This window comes from Hermetia illucens, chromosome 5 (genome assembly GCF_905115235.1).
Source record: "Hermetia illucens chromosome 5, iHerIll2.2.curated.20191125, whole genome shotgun sequence".
Classification (NCBI taxonomy): Eukaryota; Metazoa; Arthropoda; class Insecta; order Diptera; family Stratiomyidae; genus Hermetia; species Hermetia illucens.
In genome coordinates this window covers 46,250,958-46,270,330 of record NC_051853.1, presented here as the reverse complement: position 1 = coordinate 46,270,330, position 19,373 = coordinate 46,250,958, and the positions used below count along the sequence as shown (strand labels likewise).

Below are 19,373 nucleotides of genomic sequence, written 5' to 3'. Positions count from 1 at the left end.
AAATAGCAAAATGAACCGATTGACCCCCCTAACCTCCAACTTCTACGCCATTGGTGTTGTGCACTTTTCACCTGTCAGAAGCAATATGCTAATTCCGTGAACTGTCATCGCGATTGTCATTGCAGCTGTCATTCGCCGCTGGTTGTTTTGTCCGCGAAGCTTTTCGGTTGCATGAACTGTGAAGTGGTGCAGTGTCGGTTTTGTGCGGTTTTTATGTTCTCTGGTTGTGCTGCTCATGTGATAATCGCTGTCCAGTACGGTAAGTGGCAACAAGCTCTCGCATTCGTAGCAGTTTTAATGCATGACCGGTCGGTGCGCCTCATCGCTTTCCGGTGCCGTAATGTTTACACTTTTGTCAAGCAGAAAATTGATTTTTCGTATGAATGAATGACGAGATTTCTAATTTTTTAATGAATGGAGTGAATCACTTTGAGGTATGAGGTAAACTGCTTTAGGGAGGGCTCCAAATCCGGAACGAGCGTGTTGAGCAACAGATTAAACTAGAAATGCAAGCAGTTTCCATCGGAACAGTGGGCAACCATCTGCCTGGAAATTATGGAGATGTAATCCCACTCTTAGAAGGAATTCTTCATCAATTGAATTTTGTAGTAGACAAGACAGCTCCAACAGAAGCTACCAATCGCAGCCAGAGGATTCCAGACCATTACTAAAGATTGTGGAAGCAAACATGAAATGATTTTCATTCTCACGCACGTTGTTCACGAATAATCCAAATGCCCAAGACCAACTGCGATGTGCAAACCTTCACCCTTATCAATAGAGCTTCGGCCACAGAAATTTCGAACTAGCATCCCCACAGTCTCCATTTTTCTCTTTTTTGATTACGTTTTATTCTTTATCTCTCTGCGGTTCAGTTTCATCGTCGTCACACTTAATACTGTTTAGGTGATAAGAATATCAGCAGCGATATGTACTCAAAGCCAAACGCAAACATCTATGACCTGATCGGGCCGATATGCTGTAACTTATTCACACAACAAGTTCGCGTTCTGTGCCAACTTTCCAGTGAAATTCTATTTAACGCGCTGTGCTTTCTCACCGAAAGTCAAAGGCTTATAGTCCGTGGACGACCTGCCTTCAAGGGTATGTCGGAAGTGCTTGATGCTCAGATACGCGGCTAGTAATTCACGATCATAATAATAAGCCGTAGCCGGTCCCAAGCCCGGTTGTGAAAGAAGGAGGTATGGATAGCTTCAGTTTGAATAGCTGTATGCCACCGCAGCGTCTCGGGGGTAGGTGACGGAAGTGCAGGAACTTTACAGTCTTGCAGATTACGCACTAAGGAAGCTATCTCAACACCTAGCAGTTAGGTATAAAATGCAAACTCATCTAATGAAAACACGGAGAAATTTGAGGTCCGGTACGGATAACCGACGGGAGTCCTTTGACTTGGTAACTGGATCGGACTCCCGTAATGGACAGCACGTCGAAACCGCTAGTCGTGGGGCGGTTCGACGTTTAGACGCCACAACAACCAGGAAAATCTGTGGCGACCACTTCAGCAGGTTCGCGTAGACAGCAGATAAAGTGGACTGAGGAAATGAACCTCTTCATCATTCGCTCCTATTACGAAATAACGGCGGGGGCGGGTACAACTTCTTACCGCCCCTTGTTGCATCAGAGACTCGTCGAGCGTTTCCCGCAATTCGCACACGTGAACAGTCACGTGCTGCACAGGCAGCGAGTCGTAGAAAAGTACCGCTTTATAACAACACCACGTCGCACTGCAGGCAACAGTTTCGCTACTCCCCGAAGCACTCTTCTCCACCGTCCCGCTGAGGTTCGGGACGAATTCCAAAGAGCGCTCATAGACCAGGTATTCTCAGGCTCCATGTATCTCCAGCAACTCCGAGACTTCTATCTCAAATCAATGATGAGATTGCATCTCAACTGTGTGCTGATATGTCGCTGCTGCAGCTACAATCACTTGTGTATTGTGGTGCAGCTACGGCTGTCTCATTGCACGGTCAGAAGATTTGCTTTCACGTTATTGGCTTGAGTGCCCAAGAGGATCCACCATGGAAAATTCGTTTGGAACGTCGGCGGGACTCACTAAGGCAGAACATTGCTGCACTGATTCAAATCAGCACTGGCAATGCCAGCAGGCGGATGAGAAATAAAGTGCAGAAGGTTTATAGAAACTATGCCATCCCCAGTGAGACGCCTGTAATTGAAATTCTGGACGCACTAAAGCAGAAATTTTCTATCGTATGCAGTCGGTTACGACGGTATGGCGAAAGTCACTCCAGACGTGTCCAGAATGCAACATACGCGAGGAACCAGCGGAGTTTTGTCAGATCTCTCAACGAATCCCAGTAGAGCGTCCAGCCAGTGCAGTTTTCGGTATCGGAAGCGAAAGAATGCTGGGGGGGACTTTGGGGGTTACTCGCCCAGCATGCTGAGCCGATCACCGCCAAAGGCACCTGCCGTGCCGTAAAGTATGCCATGAATTTTGCGAATATTACCGAAGAGGAAGTTCGAAGAGCCATAAAGAGCTCGAAGAACTGGAGGGGCCCAGGTCTGAATCGGGTGCAAAATTTCTGGTATAAGAAATTTACCAACGTACACAGTCGGTTGGCACACAGCATAAATCAGGTTATGAGTCGGCCGGAGCAATTTCGACCCTTTCTCACTGTGGGGATTACCTACCTTATCCCTAAGAAGGACATGGTGCAGGACCCCGCAGATACAAAGCTGATTACTTGCTTACTAATTCCTCTATAAATTCATGACGCCCAGCAGAAGGGCTGCCGAGTTGGGTCAAGGAGTTGGAAAGAGCAACTCATCGATTCGGTAGTTGCAGGACAAGCAACTAGAGGCCAAAAAAACCTCTTTAATTGTTATATCGATTATGACAAGGCTTTCGGCAGCGTCCCGCATACCTGACTGATCGATGTCCTACGTCTGAATCGCATTGATCCAAAACTAATAAAGTTTTTGGCGACAGTCATGGAAGAGTGGCATATCACCTTATCAGTGCGTACATCTGAGGATGCTCATACCTCAGAGCCCACCATTATACGAAGGGGCATCTTCCAGGGGGATCCGTTGAGTCCCCTTTGGTTTTGCATGGCACTGAACCCTCTTTTGTGGCTACTGAATGATGTTAGAAGATATGGTTTTGCAATAAATTATGGCCTACGTGCTAAGTGTGGACTGACACACTTGATGTACTTAGATGACATCAAGCTGTCTGCTGGTACTGACGACCATCTTGTGTGTGTGTGTGGTGGGGGAGAAGCTACAGCTTTTGAGCACTCAGGCCGTGTTGGCCCATTGTACTCGCCACCCCCATCTGACGGAATAATATAAATTTATAATATAAATTTCCCTCTACGCCACAGTGACCAGGTACCCAGAGTAGTTCCACCGTATTGAATCTAGAGATAGAGTTCAAACGGTTTCTGCATTCCTGAATGATTTGCGAGGTGATCAAAGGACTACTTAACGCCCTCAATGCAGCTTGGCTATCACTGCAGATTGCGATGCGCCTGCCCTTCAACCGTTCGTCAATCACCCAGTTTGCCGCCCTTAAGATTACATGAACTACGGCTTGAAAAACCGTTGTCCCAGAGGAAAAGCCCACTTCTCGTTTTTATTCGAGAGGTAGACTCCGGCTCCAGAACCCTGTTCTGTTTTTGAACCATCGGTGTAGGAGACTTCCGTATATCCCACCACGCATTCCTGTGGGAATTCCCAGTTCTCTCTACGCTTCAGGGTAACTTCATATCTTCTACCGAACAAATGTATGGGGACACGAGAATCGGAAGGCATTGTAAAAACTGGATTCAATACTCCCAGTAACTCTTCCAATGCTCTGTGCCCCCCACATCCGTTGTTTTGCCATAGATCTAATCGAATTAGTCTATGAGCCGCTCTCATTGCAGTGCTCTGAATAAACAAATCTAAGGGCTGCAAATTGAGTAATGCATTCAGAGTTGCGTCGGATGTGGTGCTCATGGCACCGGTGGTACCCAGATACACAGTTCTTTGCAATGTGGCCAGTTTACAGCGAAAACTCTTCTGTTTCACCTTAACCCACCACACTACGGATGCATAGGCGAACATCAGCCTAATGATAGCAACATGTATCCACATTACTTACTACCTGAGACCTAAGTCCCCATGTCGAGGCAAGGTCCGCCTACACAGCCCATAAGCGTTTCATCTTTACCTCTACATGTTTGTTCCAAAGAAGCTTCTTGCCTAGAATAACTCCCAGATATTTCACTTCTTCGGAGAGTTGAAAGTTGTACCCTTCATCTCTGGAAGGCAAAGCCCATCCAATTTCCTCTTTTTTGTAAACAATACCATTGTGGTTTTATTTGGATTTACTGAAAGTCCATACCTGGGACACGAACTGTTAATCAGATCTACGGCGCGTTGTGTATTTCTACACACCATCCCGAGATCTCGAACAACATCCAGTACAGCCACGTCATCTGCATAAGCTTGAACGTGTATTGGCAGATTTTGAAGTGACGATAGCACACCTCCTTGAGGGCAACCTTTCGTCGCTTCCGTTGTTAAGTAGCGATCAACACCCACTTCAGCACACAACAATCTCTGCGTAAGCATAGCGTAGATCCACTTTATTAGAGTTTCGTCAACACCGTGCTCTCTGGCGGCATCACAGAGCTTTTGGAAGGGTGCACAGTCAAAAGCCGCTTCAATATCCACGAACACCCCCATCGTGTACTCACCCTTCAGAGTTGCATCCTCTATCTTTGAAACTAAAAGATGAAGAGCAGACTCACAGAACTTTCCACGTTGGTAAGCATGTTGGTTTTCATTTAGGGACTTTAGCGCCTTCTCACGAATGTGGCGCTCAACCAGTCTCTCCAGACATTTCAACGAAAATGATGATAGGCTGATTCGTCTGAAGTTCTTTGGATTAGAACAGTCATCTTTCCCAGGCTTTAGTATGAAGACTACCTTCACCTTCTGCCAAGAAGAAGGCACGTAGTTCAGAGCAAAACATCCTCGAAAAATATTTCTTAGAAGTTCCTCTAAGTGCTCTATACCCTCCTTTAGCATCGCTGGGTAGATGCCATCCATACCAGGTGCTTTGAAGTGTTCAAATGATAGTATAGCAGCTCTCGCTTTTTCATTGGTAACAACCACTCTCGCAGTGTCCCAATTCCCCTTGCAACACCTTCGTGTTGAAGGATTTGCAGAAACCGCTAATGCTCTTCTTCCTACTTCTGAGACTTGCTCTCCCGGGGGGTGTACTTCCAAGAGAGTCTGTATAGACTCAACTCTGGAGTTTGTGAAATACCATCCGATTTTCTAAGAGAGTCCAATTTGGCCGACTCATCCTTATTAAGGACTCTGCACAACTTGGAAGTCTCCCTTTCACCTTCCAGTTCCTCACAGTACGCTCTAAAATAGTCTCGTTTCGAACATCTTATGAGCCTCTTATATTCACGCTGTGAGTTCCGGAAGTTTAGCCAGTCTTCATCTTTATTGCTATTGTAAGCACGATTTAGAAGTCGTCTGGTTGATTTCCTGAGTCTCTGCAGTTCTCGGTTCCACCATGGAACTGTTTTACCACTTTGGCCTCGGGAAATAGGACAAGCCTCTTCAAAACACTCTAAAAGTGCGATTCAGAGTTTTCAATTGATCTTCTATCGACAAAGGAGTTCTTAGTCGCCTAGGGAGCTCAACTTTGTCGCCAAGAAGTTCATTAAACTTTGTCCAGTCTGTTTTCCTAGGATTTAGTCTTTGTATTACAGGCTGTTCATCTGTAATAGTTAGACTAAATTCTAAGTAACGGTAATCTGAGAGTGAGACTTCATCTAGTACTCGCCAGTTTCTAATCAACTCTAACAACTTTGAAGTGCAGATTGTTAGGTCAATTATTTCACTTCTTCTTGGCTCCACGAACGTAGGGGCGCACCTGGTCATCAGACCAGCTGAAGTGATAAAATCAAACAGGTTCTCTCCTCTAGGATTGCATTTGCTACTGCCTCAACAAATATACTCGCATCACAACCTATTAAAAGTTCAAGGCCACTGAATTCTGCATACACTACCAGATCCATTAGTTCTTGCGCCGGCGGAGGGCACATAGAATCATAGGGTAAGTAGGTAGAGGCAACTATAATGTTTCTCCTCTTACCATTAACCTGGTATTGTAATTTGACTGCAACAAGGTCTTGGGAACAGAATTGTGTCATCATGGTTGCTTCTAACAATTTTGACATCAGAACACAGGCCCTTGGTCTCGAGGATCTTTCATCGAAGAAGATCCTGGTCCCCTTGACTGATCCAATGCCGCAGATTCTGTTAAAACGAACCCATGGCTCTTGAACCAGAAATATATAAGGACAGTCTTGCAACTTTGCCAACTTTGCTGCCAGTAGATAGGAAGAAGCTTTGGCATGCTGCAGGTTGATTTGACTAACTCTTATTTTTGTAGCCATAAGTGCAGTCTAATATGAAAACCGCCGCTAACTGAAAAGTCTGCTGCATTCAGTGTGGATCTCACCGGGGTTACCAGCTTGTCCTCACCTTCCACCGAAAGTTTCGCTTTCTTGCGTCCGATTTCTCTGGATATCGCCACACTTGGTGATGTAGTAACGTCCATGTGTCCTCATTCCCAAGAAACTTCGCCTTCTTTCATAGTGCCTTCCATTGTCGTCGGCTACAAACCCTCCCAGGTTCACGGAGTCCGGGCTGCATGGATCTATTTTCACATACCGGCGTTAGATCAGTTGCGTCCACATTACCAGTTTCCCTTTCTTCCGTTTTTCTGAGTACAGGCGGAGGAGAAGGTTCTGACAAGCAAGCCTGTAGTCCCTTCTTCTTTGCGACTGAAGTTTCCTTCTGCCGAGCATTCCTCCCCCGTATTTTGGAAGAGTTAGGTAACAGTGTCACAGACCGACCGGCCGTAGTCAGATTCCCAGTTGCTCTCATTAAGGGAGTTGCTGTACTATCCTTTTTGGCTGACCGCGTCGTAGGCACCGGGTGTAGGTTTCCAACTGAAGTGGACAACCTGTATTCCACAGATTTCTCCGTGGGGGAACATGAATTAGGTGAGGCCTCCAAAATCCGTGTCTCGGCCACGACCTGATTTCTCAGAGTCGCGAGTGAATTCGAAGTCCGTTACTTCTTACCACTTGGAGAGTTACAATCCTTTGTTTCCATCTTCATGTGTTTTTGGACACTGTTAGTGTAGTAGTAAACTACAACAAGCTCCCCCACCACGACAAGGTGATGTCCGAGGGGGAGTTTATGTACTTATAATTACGTATAGATTATTTCGGATTAGAACCTAGGCTGGGTGGGAGAATATAAAATCAAATCATCTCTTCGTGGTTCAGCAAAGATTATGTTTTCAGGGATATGCTAGGCATCTGCGGGGGAAGGTATACCAAACGGCAGAAGTCTTCTGTAGATGCTAACTAACTATGAGCACAGAAAAAGAAGTCTAATTTCCAAAAAATATTAAAGATTTGTATGACAATACTCGTCCAAGAGGCAACAGTAGTGAGCGGTACAAACACCTCAAGAAGGAGGCCGTTTTAGCCGCAAGAACGACATCATTGGGAGAGGTCTAGCTTTGTTTCAGATCAGTAGGTTGAATCAATTTCTTCTTTGTTTGAAGTAGGGTAGGTGAATGCATTCATGCGCAGAATGTTAATGGTATTCCGTCGGACTACCAACTAAAAACCTCTGTCATCAGCCTGGAACATTTTGACACATTACTTCAGGCTAGCCCCCTCGCTCTCCTGCCTAAAGACATTTCAAGTCGGCGAATGCCTTTTTAAATGGGAGAGGAAGGGAGTTGCTAGTTCAAGGAACTCCTTGCCTTCTGGTCCCTCCACCGGTCGGGCTCAATCTTCATCGCTGCAAGAAGAACCAGAATGTAATGCGTAACACGGCTCCATCTCCCAGCGCTCGTAGGTTCTCTCTGACAACGTTGCCTGGAGAGAGCTGCCCTGTATCCGCGTGAAGTTGCGAATGAAACCCATCCTACCTTTCACAAGAGAGAAAGGTGTGTTCAGCGTCTTCGGCTATTCCATTGCAGAACACCCAATCAGGAGATGGTGCCTTGTACAGGTAAGACATAAAACTTTCATGCCCACTTAGAAATTGGGTAAGAGAACCATGCTTTCGGTTCAGCCACGGATCTAAATAGCCGATGAGCCGCGCAGTCCATCGGCCTCTCATTTTGCCAAGAGAGTGGCCACTCGGTAAATGTGCGTTGCCGTTCGTTACGGACAATCACCTCTCTTAAGTCTTCGTCCTTACGCTTGTATATGGCTAGCTAAGAGCATCGGTGTTGCTCTCATGAAAAGACGTCCCATGGGTTATAGATATTAGAGCCGAGACTTTAACTGCAGCCTTGTCCCCTGATGCTTTGATCTGTTCAAAGAAGCTCATCTTCGAGTCGAGCATTAAAATCCTGATTTTGACTCTATTGTCAACTCGCTGATCGATATGGGACGCAGGGTTGGGATTTCCTTTCCGTTGATTTGGTTGACATTTGGTGGCGCAGGCATGAACTTTCATCATCAATGGTGCAACAAAGGGCATCCAGCCTAGGCCTGCCTTATATATATACCTAAAAGCTGTCTGGTGCCCTGGCCTAAGTCATCGCTCCATCTCAGGTAGGGTCTGCCTCGTCTTCTTTTCTATCATAGATTTTGCCCTTATAGACTTTCTGGGTTGGATCATCCCCATCCATACGGATTAGGTGACTCGCCCACCGCAACCTATTGAGTCGAAGTTCATCCACAACCAAACGGTCATGGTATTGTTCATAGATTTCTTCGTTGTGTAGGCTACGGAATCGCCCATTTTCATGTAGGGGGCCAAAAATTGTTCGGAAGATTCTTTTCTCGAACGCGGCCAAGAGTTCGCAATTCTTCTTGCTAAGAACCCAAGTCTCCAAGGAATACATGAGGACTAGCATGCCTTGTACATTAAGAGTTTTGATCCTATGGTGAGACGTTTCGATCGGAACAGTTTTTGTAAGCTGAAATAAGCTCTGTTGGCATCCAACAACCGTGCGTGGATTTCATCGTCACAGCTGTTATCGGTTGTGATTTGCAACCCTAGATAGGAGACTGGACTTTCAGTAAATCCAAATGAAACTATTGGTATTATTTACAAAATGGAGGAAACTGAATGGTCTTTGCCTTCCAGAGATAAGGGGTACAGTTTTAGTTTAGATTAGTGGGGGGAGCCACAGCTCCAGCCACTCAGATCTTTGCTAGGTTCATTGTACTATCTGCCAACGGCATTCGCAGGATTTCGTGAATCTGAGAACATACTCCAGCGGTAGAGAATGCACAGACTCTTCGTTGAAGAAAACCTTACCAAGATAGCTTCGTCTGAGGTCCGGGGAGGCCAGGCAGCTGCATATGAAGTGCAGGGCAGTCTTTTCTTCCTCCTCACATTGACTGCATATGGCCGAGACCATTACTTCGATTTTTTCCATGTAGTAGTTTAGAGGGCAGTCTCCCGTTAAAAGCCCTACTAGGGTTTGCGTGTCCCACTTTTTAAGGGACAGCAAAAGTGCCGCTCCAGCGTCCTCAGGTTCCTTCACAAAGATTTTGGCCCGCCGGCAGAAGTTTGAATTTCTCCCCTCGGGTGCGTGAATCCTTGCAATTTCCCTCTTCCGAGTAGACTTGACAGTAGATGGCCGGACGGGTGGATTCCAAACCGTGGCGAGCCAATCTGTCAGCTTCCCCATTACCAGCGATGTTTGAGTGCACTGGCACCCACATCACGCATGTTGCGTTCAGTCGGCCAAGTTTCAGCAGCATCTGATGACAACTTCATACCAAGTGTAGCTGCCCAACCTGATGTTCCTAGTGAACATAACTAGTCCAGTCTTCCTAGCTTTCACCGTGAGCCCATTCAGGCGGTCACATACTGTGCCGATAATTGTTACGGCTAGGTCGACCACAAGTGGTTGTGCGAAGACCTCTGTGTCCTCCAGGAGCCATAGCAAAGTATCCATTACCAGGAGCCATAATAGAGCAGAGAGAACCCCTCGCTATGGGCAACCCCTAACTCACCTTGTCTCAATACACTTCTGTCCGATCAATATGTGGATTTGAAATTGATTAACAGCGGAAATCGCTGTGAATGAGACATAATTCAAGTTGCCTTCAATGTCCATAAATACGGACATGGCCTTCTCAATTTTTGCCATTAGTTAATTGAGTGCTGTTTCCGTGGATTTGCCTTTCTGGTAGGCATGTTGCCTATAGTGCAGTGGCCACCTAGGGATATATGTATCCGTTATGAACCGATCTACTAGTCTTTCCAGTCCTTTTAGTAGAAAGGAAGTTAGACTGATCTTTCGAAAGCCTTTTGCGTCTGTGTAGGTGGGTTTACCGGGTTTAGAAATAAATATTACCTTCACATCACGTCAGCTGGTTGGAATATAAACTCGTGCTAGATAAGCGCGGTATATATTCCGAATGTCTACACATTTGGCCCGGGTCATCCATTCCCTTTATTTCTAGAGCAAGAGTAATGCCATCTGGACCTGCAGACTTGTATCTATGGAAATGCCCATTTCATTTGCTCCCGTGAAACTACTTTACATGTCAGAGTCCAATCCTACGGTTGAGTGCTGTATGTGTCTGCCGGCCCCAAGGTGGTATTTTAGATGCTGGCCGGGAAGTTCACTTCAAGCAAATGGTTTGCCGTTTCCTCATCGCTTTCCGTGTACTTCCCACTCTGTAAACGTAGATAACCCAACTGCTAGCTACGTTCTTTGACAAGGATCCGCTTTAGCTTTGAGGTTGCCTCAAGAGAGTCTCCATTATGATCGTTTGGCCAACCTTATACCTTTCTTTAGAGCTTTTTGAGCTTCTTTGGACCGCATCCAGCAAGCGGCTGAATTAGATTTTAGAGCTCTATTGAAGAGCACCCTTGTTCTTCTCTGTTTCGCCAAATCCCCGTTCCACCATGGTGTTTTACTCTACTTTGGCATCATGAGTGGACAAGTCTCTTCGAAAGCTTCTTTCATACTGGTAGTGATCATCTGGGTTGTTTTCTCAATTCCAGCAATGGATTTGGTGCGTTTCCCAGGGATCGTAACTCTTCGCACAGTTCTCTTTTGTACGTAAGCCAATCTGTCTTACGTGCTGTCCGAAATGGAGTAGGTGGAGCTGAATCCATGTTCATTACGAAATCAATGCGTCTGTGATCCGAAGGCGTGGTATCGTTTGATATTCTCTACTCTCCAGCAAGAGCCGCAATATTAGGGAGTGCCACCGTGATGTCGATGACATCTCGCCTGACCACGTTGAAGAAAGTGGGTTCATTACCCAAATTGAAGATCTGCCATATTGGTTAGCTCGGATGAATGTTCCACTGGGAACTTCGTTTACGTTATAAGGGAAATAAAATACGTTATAAGGACCATAGGATCTCCTTATCTCCCTGGTGTCCCTGGTGTTGTGGTGATCATCTAGTGTGCTTTACGACAGCACTTAGTACCAGAAGAACTCGTGCGGTGGATTCAATTGGTCTACCAAGATCCGAAAAGTTAAGTTCGAAGTGTGGCGGTTGCATTAAAACCGCTCCGTGCCCCTGTTGGTGTCCATCAAGGAAGCGCTCTCTCACCACTCCTCTTTGTTCTTGTTATGGACACTGTCCAATCCAATGTCCAGCGCCCTATACACGGCTTCATAGAGATGACGTTTTTCTAGCGTATAAAAGTAAAAATGATCGCGAACGACTTGTCAAAAAATGAAATGATCGCCTCATGGAACACGGTCTCAGATTGAACCTGAATAAAACTAAATTTTTGACGACCGACCTTAATGAAAGAGGCATAATCACTGTCAATGGCAGTGAGACACAATCACTGGTAATGAAGCTAGCGATTTAAATATCTCCAGTCAATGCTATCAGCCAACGTAGACCTGGATGAAGTGGTGGTGAACTGGTGTTCTTTGTGATCGACATATCCACGAACGTCTCAAATCTAAAATTTACCGCAATGTCGTCCGTCCTGTCGTTCTTTATGGTTCTGAGTATTGACCGACTATAAAAGACAATGAACGGCGTCTTGCAGTAATGGAGACGAAGATGTTGCGTTGACTAGTGGCATGACATGTGTTGATCAGATTCGAAATGAGGATATCCTTGATCAATATGGGGTTGCACAGGTTGTGGAAAAACTGGGAGAGAGGCGTCTTCGAGGTATGGTCACGTAATTCGCGCTAACGAAAATTCACTCGCCAAGATTGGTCTGAACATCGAAGTCCATGGTAAGGGACCAAAAGGCAGGCCGAAACAACGGTGGTTGATGCGCCGGATGGGGATTTGAAAGCCTCGCGATTGCATGCAAATCCAGCATTTGATAGAACCAAATGGCGGATCACGGATCCCGACGAGCCGACCCCGCTTGCGAACGGGACAAAGGCTGAAGGAAAAGAAGAAGAAGAAACAAGATGTGATATCACATTGCCTACTAAGATGATGTTGCGCGCAATTCTATTACCTAGTCGGACGACCACCGTCAGTTGTCCGTACCGGATACTTTCCTTTGTATGTTAATACATAATGGTCAAGGATCCCCATATTAGGCACGGTTGATGAGAGATCTCACAACTCTTCTCAGGCCAATGGAATAATAAAATAATGTGGTTGTAGTACGAAAAGATCTCTTTTATTCCTAGAATCTCTTATTGTTAATGATAAATTAAACTCCGCAAAATTTCAATAAATATAACAATGAAAACTGACAACGTAAAACAGTAGCGAAAATCTAAACTCTCATTTACAATTATATTTATCTAATTTGATTAGTTTGAGACTTTAGTTTTCTTCCTTTTAGATTTAGTTTTGACTTTTTTGTGCGACTTGTCGATATCCGACTCGGTGACAGGATTCTCTTGATTTTTTGCTGTAGATACCATTAAACGGATTTTCTTCTTTCGCATGGGTTGGACTGCGGTTGCAACGATTCCACCAGTTTTGAATTTGTTATGATGATGGGTTTTGGTGATAGGTGCCAATGGCGGTATGATTGACACACTCGCAGTCGTAGTGACGATACTGCTTGAAAATGATGACTTTTTCTGATTCGAGGGAGTCTTTACTTTCGCTTTTGCCAGCCGGGATAGTATTTGAGTCGTTTCTGCTATCCTTGAAAGAGGATTCCTGTGAAAATTCAAAGTGGAAATGTTAGAAATACTTTTAGGAGACATGGACCGCATTTAATATATGAAGATGTCAGTCGTTCCAAAGTCATAAATACTAATCTCAACCATGTATTTTCCTGTTTTTCTTCAAAGGAAATGCATTTCGACTACATAACTAAATAAGCGTGAGTACATGAATATGAATTTTGCGCTCTACCTCCGCTTCTTATGCTTCGGTGGATCGTTTGAGCCGGACTGCTCTACTTTCAGCGTCATTTTATTGCTACTATTTGCACTTCTCCGAGCCTTTTGATGTCTTTCTGCAACGTCTGGAACTACTAAATTAATAGTGACTTTATTTTTGCTTTTGGCACGACCGTTTTCATCGGGAACCTCCTCATCGTCTTGGAATTTTTTCAATTCACTTTGCTGCCATGCCGCCAACTTTTGAGAACACGCACTGAAAATATTAAAATCGGATTAGAACCCGTTCTCGCACATCATCCATCTTATTTGTTACGTGAGCAACGCTTCGCTGTCATCCTTGATTAGGTGCAAGGATTTCTTCTTTAAAATAGGCGGAACTCCCCACGAAAGCGGCACGTTCCTCTCGCTGTATGTGGAGGCGTCGGTCATTACACCAGTCCAAATTTGCTTTTTCAATGAAAGTTTAAATTGGAGATTTTCGGTTGTTTCAATGTAGTTTGTGTTGTTGATTCTGGGAAGAGGGGAAAGAAATTTGTTAAATAAAAGATATAATATCGACTACAGTGCTTTCCTATGCATCCCCTTCTGGCACGATGTTGGTCCTTAAAAATTATTAAACTCAAGACAAAAAATTAGAGCTTTGGCTCTACCAGAAGAAATGTTCACCCAACATGTTTCACATTGAACGAGTATTCTCACAATATTACTATTTATTTCAAAGAAATATTTCACGGTGATATGAATCTTGATTTGCATCGTATTCCTGTGAGTAAAAGAAGCTCCACGCGCTAAGAAACGTGCTCGGAAAATATGTGAATATCTTTTCCTTGCGTCGCTATCAATAATGATACACGAGCATGAATACATTTTAAAAAGTAAACTTGTAAGAAACTGTACGAATGTACTATGAATCTCTCCCATTTTCCATGCATAAGATACAAATCTATTTTCTCAAATTGACGTTATTCAAATTTTCCAGTGCATGCACATATTTACTCAACATACCTTATTTTCTGTCCGCATTTATTCAAATTATGCCAGGAATTTGTGCGACGAGTCGTCCCTGCAATGGGTGGAAATTCAAGGAGAGCTGGTGGAGGTGGAGATTGTTTTTGTCTATCATCCAAGCGTAGGGATGAAGATTCAATTGATTTATGCTTAGCTGGGGTAACAATCAATTCTGGAGGCATTTGTTGATCACTTTGTGGTATTTCGTTTTGAAGTCTACGCTGAATTTCGTTTTGGAGATGGTGACGATGGGCACGGGGTATAGTTCCATAACCATCCGTTTCCACGTAAATTTCATCGTCCGTTGAAAATTGAAGATCCGACCCTGGATCTGTAGTGGGTAGCTCGAGGACGGTTCTATGAGGCTTCTTGCTTCGCTTGTGGATATTTGAGGATTTAGTTTTCTGCTTCTTTTTGACCTTCAAGAAATTCAATTATTTGATAGGATTTTACTAGGCAACTATTAAATTAGGGGTTTAGTTCGCCGAAAATAAACACGATAAAATTGAATGTTTCCCGTTCGAGGCAATTTCAGACATGATAGAAGAGCATTTGAGTCAACAATGGACAAGTAGGACTAGTAGGACTAGAAAAGATTTGAAGGTTGTGAAAGGCGTAGATTGTATGTATAATACTTTGAACTCTAGAACAGAGATTAGAAAGTAGATAGAGGACGTGAAAAAAAGGTCTATAACATTGTCTGCTGGATACCCAGAATCAAAGAGGATTCGAAAGGTTTGGACTTGGTGCGTGTGGCTGTGTGTGGTGCGGGAGAAGCTACAACTTCTGAACACTCAGGCCGTGTTGGCCCATTGCACTCGCCACCCCCGTCTAATGTTATATTCCGGATTCGTTGACATATCGCAGGATTTCCGTTAGAGAAAATTGGCACTAAAGATCTGATGCCTGATGCATCCATAGGCGGGGCATTCACATAGGAAATGCTCCGTGGGTTCCGCTTCCTCATTACAAGAGGGACACGTATCATCTTGAGTAATTCCTATTCTGAACATATGCCCAGCTAGTGAATTATGGCCCGTCCCTGCAAGTTCTCCTGCTTTTCGACAGGATAAACTTTGCGGTACGCATGTTGGGTTCTGACAGGAGAAGTTTGGTGTGTCGAGCAGCATTTAGCCTCTGTCACCTGTCATTGTGGGAACCTTGTTCCCAGTTTTTGGAAACCGACTTAGGCAATGCTACTGATACTCCAATTGCTGGTTTTGATCCCCGCATAGGGGAGATTGATCCCTTTTTCGCTAAAGTATCCGAGATTTCATTTCCCTCTACGCCACAGTGACCAGGTACCCAGAGTAGTTCCACCGTATTGGATTTAGAGATAATGTTCAAACGGTTTCTGCATTCCTGAATGATTTTCGAGGTGATCAAAGGACTACTCAACACCTTCAATGCAGTTTGGCTATCACTGCAGATTGCGATGCGCCTGCCCTTCAACCAGTTTGCTGCCCTTAGGATCGCATAAACTTCTGCTTGAAAAACCGTTGCATATTGTCCCAAAGAAAAAGCCCATTTTTCGTTTTTATTCCAGAGGTAGACTCCGTATATCCCGCCACGCATTCCTGTGGCACTTCCCAGTTCTCTCTACGCTTCAGGGTAATTTCACATCTTCTACCAATCAAATGTATGGGGACACGAGAATCGGAAGGAATTGTAAGAACTGGATTCAGTCCTCCCGGTAACTCTTCCAATGCTCTGTACCCCGTTGTTTCCCCATAGATCTAATCGAATTAGTCTATGAGCTGCTCCCTTTGCAGTGCTTTGAATAAATATATCTTTACAGTGCGACTAGTTTATGGTGAAAACTTTTGTGTCACCTTAACCCACTACAGTACGGATGCATATATGAACATCGGCCTAATGATGGCAACATATATCCACATTACCACATGAGGCCTGAGTACCCATGTTGAAGCAAAGGTACGTCTGCACAACCCATAAGCTGTGAGAGCTCGTTTCATCTTTGTCTCTACATGTTTGCTCCAAAGAAGTTTTTTATCTAGAGTAACTCCCAGATATTTAACTTCTTTAGAGAGTTGAAGGGTAGTACCCCTCATCTCAGGGAGGCAAAGTCCATCTAGTTTTCTCCTTTTTGTGAATAATACCATTGTGGTTTTATTTGGATTAACTGAAAACCATGTCTGAGGCACCAACTGTCTATAAAATCAACAGCCCGTTGTATATTACTGCACACCGTTCCAAGATCCCGATCAACAGCAAGCACAGCCACGTCATCAGCATAAGCTTGAGCATGTATTGGCAAATTTTGCAGTTCGCATAGTAGTTAGTCGAGCAGCATACTCCACAGAAGTGGCGAAAGCACACCTCCTTGGGGGCAGCCCTTCGTTGTTTCTGCAGTCAGATAGCGATCGATACCCACCTCAGCGCACAGCAGTCTCTGCGTTAGCATAGCATGGATCCAATTAATTAAAGCATCATCGAGACCATGATCTCTGGCGGCATCACAGAGTTTTTGAAAAGGTGCACAGTCAAAAGGCCCTTCAATGTCCACGAACACTCCCATCGTGTACTCACCATTCAAAGCTGCATCCACTATTTTTGAAACCAAACAATGAAGAGCAGACTCACAGGACTTTCCACGCTGGTAAGCATGTTGGTTTTCACTAGGTGGGTGTGACCTAAGTGCGTTTCCATGAATGTGACGCTCCAACAGTCGCTCCAAATCTTTCAGCTAGAATGAAATCAAGCTGATCTGTCTGAGGTTTTTTGGATTAGAATAGTCATCTTTCCCAGGTTTCGGTATGAAGACTACCTTAACCTTTTGCCAAGAGGAAGGCACGTAACCCAGAGCAAGACATCCTCGAAAAATATTTCTTAGAGGTCGCTCTAAGTGCTCCATACCTTCCTTTAGCATTGCCGGATAGATGCCATCCATGCCAGGTGTTTTGAAATGTTCAAAGGACATTTTGGTAGCTTTCACCTTTTCATAGGTAACAACCGCTTTCGTAGTGTTCCAGTTCCCCTTGCAGCACTTTCATGTTGAAGGGGTTGCAAGAACCGTCAACTCCCCCCTGCCACTTCTCCCACCGTTCTCCCGGGTGGTGTACTTCCAGGAGGGTTTGTACTGAATCCAGTCTGGAGCTCGTTAATGTACCATCGGGTTTTCTAAAAGAGTCCAACTTGGCCGACTCATCCCTTTTCAGGACTCTGCACACTCTTGAAATCTCTCTTTCGCCTTCCAGTTGCTCACAGTATGCTCTAAAGGAGTCCCGTTTCGAACACCTAACGAGTCTCTTATATTCACGCTGTGAGTTCCTGAAATTTTTTTTCAGATTTTTCGGTTTATTAGTTTCTGAGAATGGGTCCGCTAAAGAAATAGTCACTTTCGACCCTCCCACACTTCCCACCTTATCAGAAAATGTCAAAACTGGGACCGGCATCGGAGAGTACCAACCAAGACCTTTCATTTGATATCCCACATGACTATATTTGCAGAGAAAAAAATTTTACACCCCCCTTTGTCATGTGTGGGATGTGCGGATATCTAGACTCTAAATACTGTTCCAGAGTTATTCGGTGCGATCAGTGTAGGATAATCCAGAGCGGACATTAGTCTGTAATTTGTCGATCTAGCTTTCTAGGAGGTACATTCCAGAATAATTTAGGCTATTATCTTCACTACGAACTTTCCGGCAACAAAGTGGAGTTCAATAGGAAACTCTGAATCACACACTTTTAGAGTGCTTTGAAGAGGCTTGTCCTACTTCCCGAGGCTGGTAAAACGGTTCCATGTTGGAATCGAGAACTGCAAAGACTCAGCAAATCAACCAGACGACTTCTAAATCGTGCTTGCAAAAGCAATAAGGGTAAAGACTGGTTAAACTTCCGGAACTCACAGCGTGAATATAAGAGACTTCTAAATGAGACTCCTTTAGTGCATACTGTGAGAAACTGTAAGGAGAGAGGAAGACTTGCAGGCTGTGCACAGTCCTTAATAAGAATGAGTCGGCCAAGTTGGACTTTCTTAGAAAACCGGATGGTACTTTCACGAACTCCAGAGTTGAGTCTATACAGCTTTTCTTGGAAGTACACCACCCGAGAGAACGGGCCTCAGAAGAGGGAGTGAGAGAATTGAATTTTGAGAATTCGAGTTTCTGCAAACCTTTCAACACGAAGTTGCTGCAAGGGGAATTTGAACACTGCGAAAGCGGTTGTTACCAATTAAAAAGCGAGGACTGCTATCCTATCCTTTGAACACTTCAAAGCACCTGGCATGGCTGGCATTTATCCAGCAATGCTAAAGTCGGGTATAGAACACTTAGAGCAACTTCTAAGAAATATTTTTCAAGGATGTCTTGCTTTGGGCTACGTACTTCCTGCTGGCAAAAGGTTAAGGTAGTCTTCATACCTAAGCCTGGGAAAGATGACTATTCAAATCCAAAGAGTTTCAGGAAAATCAGCTTAACATCATCTTAGCTGAAATGTCTGGAGAGTCTGGTTGAGCGTCACATTCGTGAGAAAGCAGGATGTGCACTTAGCACCCAGCAAATGAAAACCAACATGCGTAACAACGTGGAGAGTCCTGTGAGTCTGTTCTTCACTCTTTGGTTTAAGGTAGAGAACACAACTATGAAAGCCGAATACGCGATGGGGGTGTTCGTGGACATTGAAGGAGCGCTTAACTGTGCGCCCTTCTAAAAGCTCTATGATCCCACCAGAGAGCATGGTGTTGATGAAACGTTAATTAAGTGGATCTATGCTATGTTAGCGCAGAGATTGCTGCGTGCTGAAGTGGGTGTTGCTCGCTACCTAACAATGAAGCGACGAAAGGTTGCTCTCAAGGAAGTGTGCTATTGCCAATTCTGTGTTCCTTCCGGGTTGCTATATGGGAGTAGCACACGAAAAAATCTCAAAGCTTTCGTCAATACCTGTCTGCGTTTTGTCATCAGAGTGCGCTGGCCTGACACTATCTCAAACGAAGAATTTGATTGGCGCACAGGCCTGCCATTACTAGGCATTGTAGTCGGAAGACGGAAATGGCAG

The 19,373-nt window shown here is 44.7% G+C and overlaps 2 protein-coding genes across 8 annotated transcripts in view; one reads left to right on the top strand and one right to left on the bottom strand.

The window, feature by feature from the left end:
* Positions 1 to 111: 111 nt before the first annotated feature.
* The window catches only part of LOC119656544 (glutamine-dependent NAD(+) synthetase), a 222,357-nt gene continuing 203,095 nt past the window's right edge, over positions 112 to 19,373 (top strand). Inside the window, exons 1-2 of one of the 2 annotated variants that reach the window (XM_038062902.1) lie at positions 113 to 259; positions 8,013 to 8,020. The gene's annotated coding sequence lies outside the window, so the exon portion shown is untranslated. Of the gene's footprint in view, positions 260 to 8,012; positions 8,021 to 19,373 lie in introns of both variants that reach the window. The other variant, XM_038062901.1, reaches the window with a different exon arrangement.
* LOC119656542 (cytosolic carboxypeptidase Nna1) overlaps positions 12,657 to 19,373 on the bottom strand; it is a 183,480-nt gene continuing 176,763 nt past the window's right edge. For all 6 annotated transcript variants that reach the window (XM_038062898.1, XM_038062896.1, XM_038062895.1 and 3 more), the window contains 4 exons: positions 14,352 to 14,773; positions 13,660 to 13,857; positions 13,357 to 13,599; positions 12,657 to 13,158 (listed from right to left, as the gene is read on the bottom strand). In XM_038062898.1, coding sequence (XP_037918826.1) covers positions 12,801 to 13,158; positions 13,357 to 13,599; positions 13,660 to 13,857; positions 14,352 to 14,773 — 1,221 coding nt within the window. In that variant the 3' untranslated portion in view covers positions 12,657 to 12,800. The remainder of the gene's footprint in view (positions 13,159 to 13,356; positions 13,600 to 13,659; positions 13,858 to 14,351; positions 14,774 to 19,373) is intronic.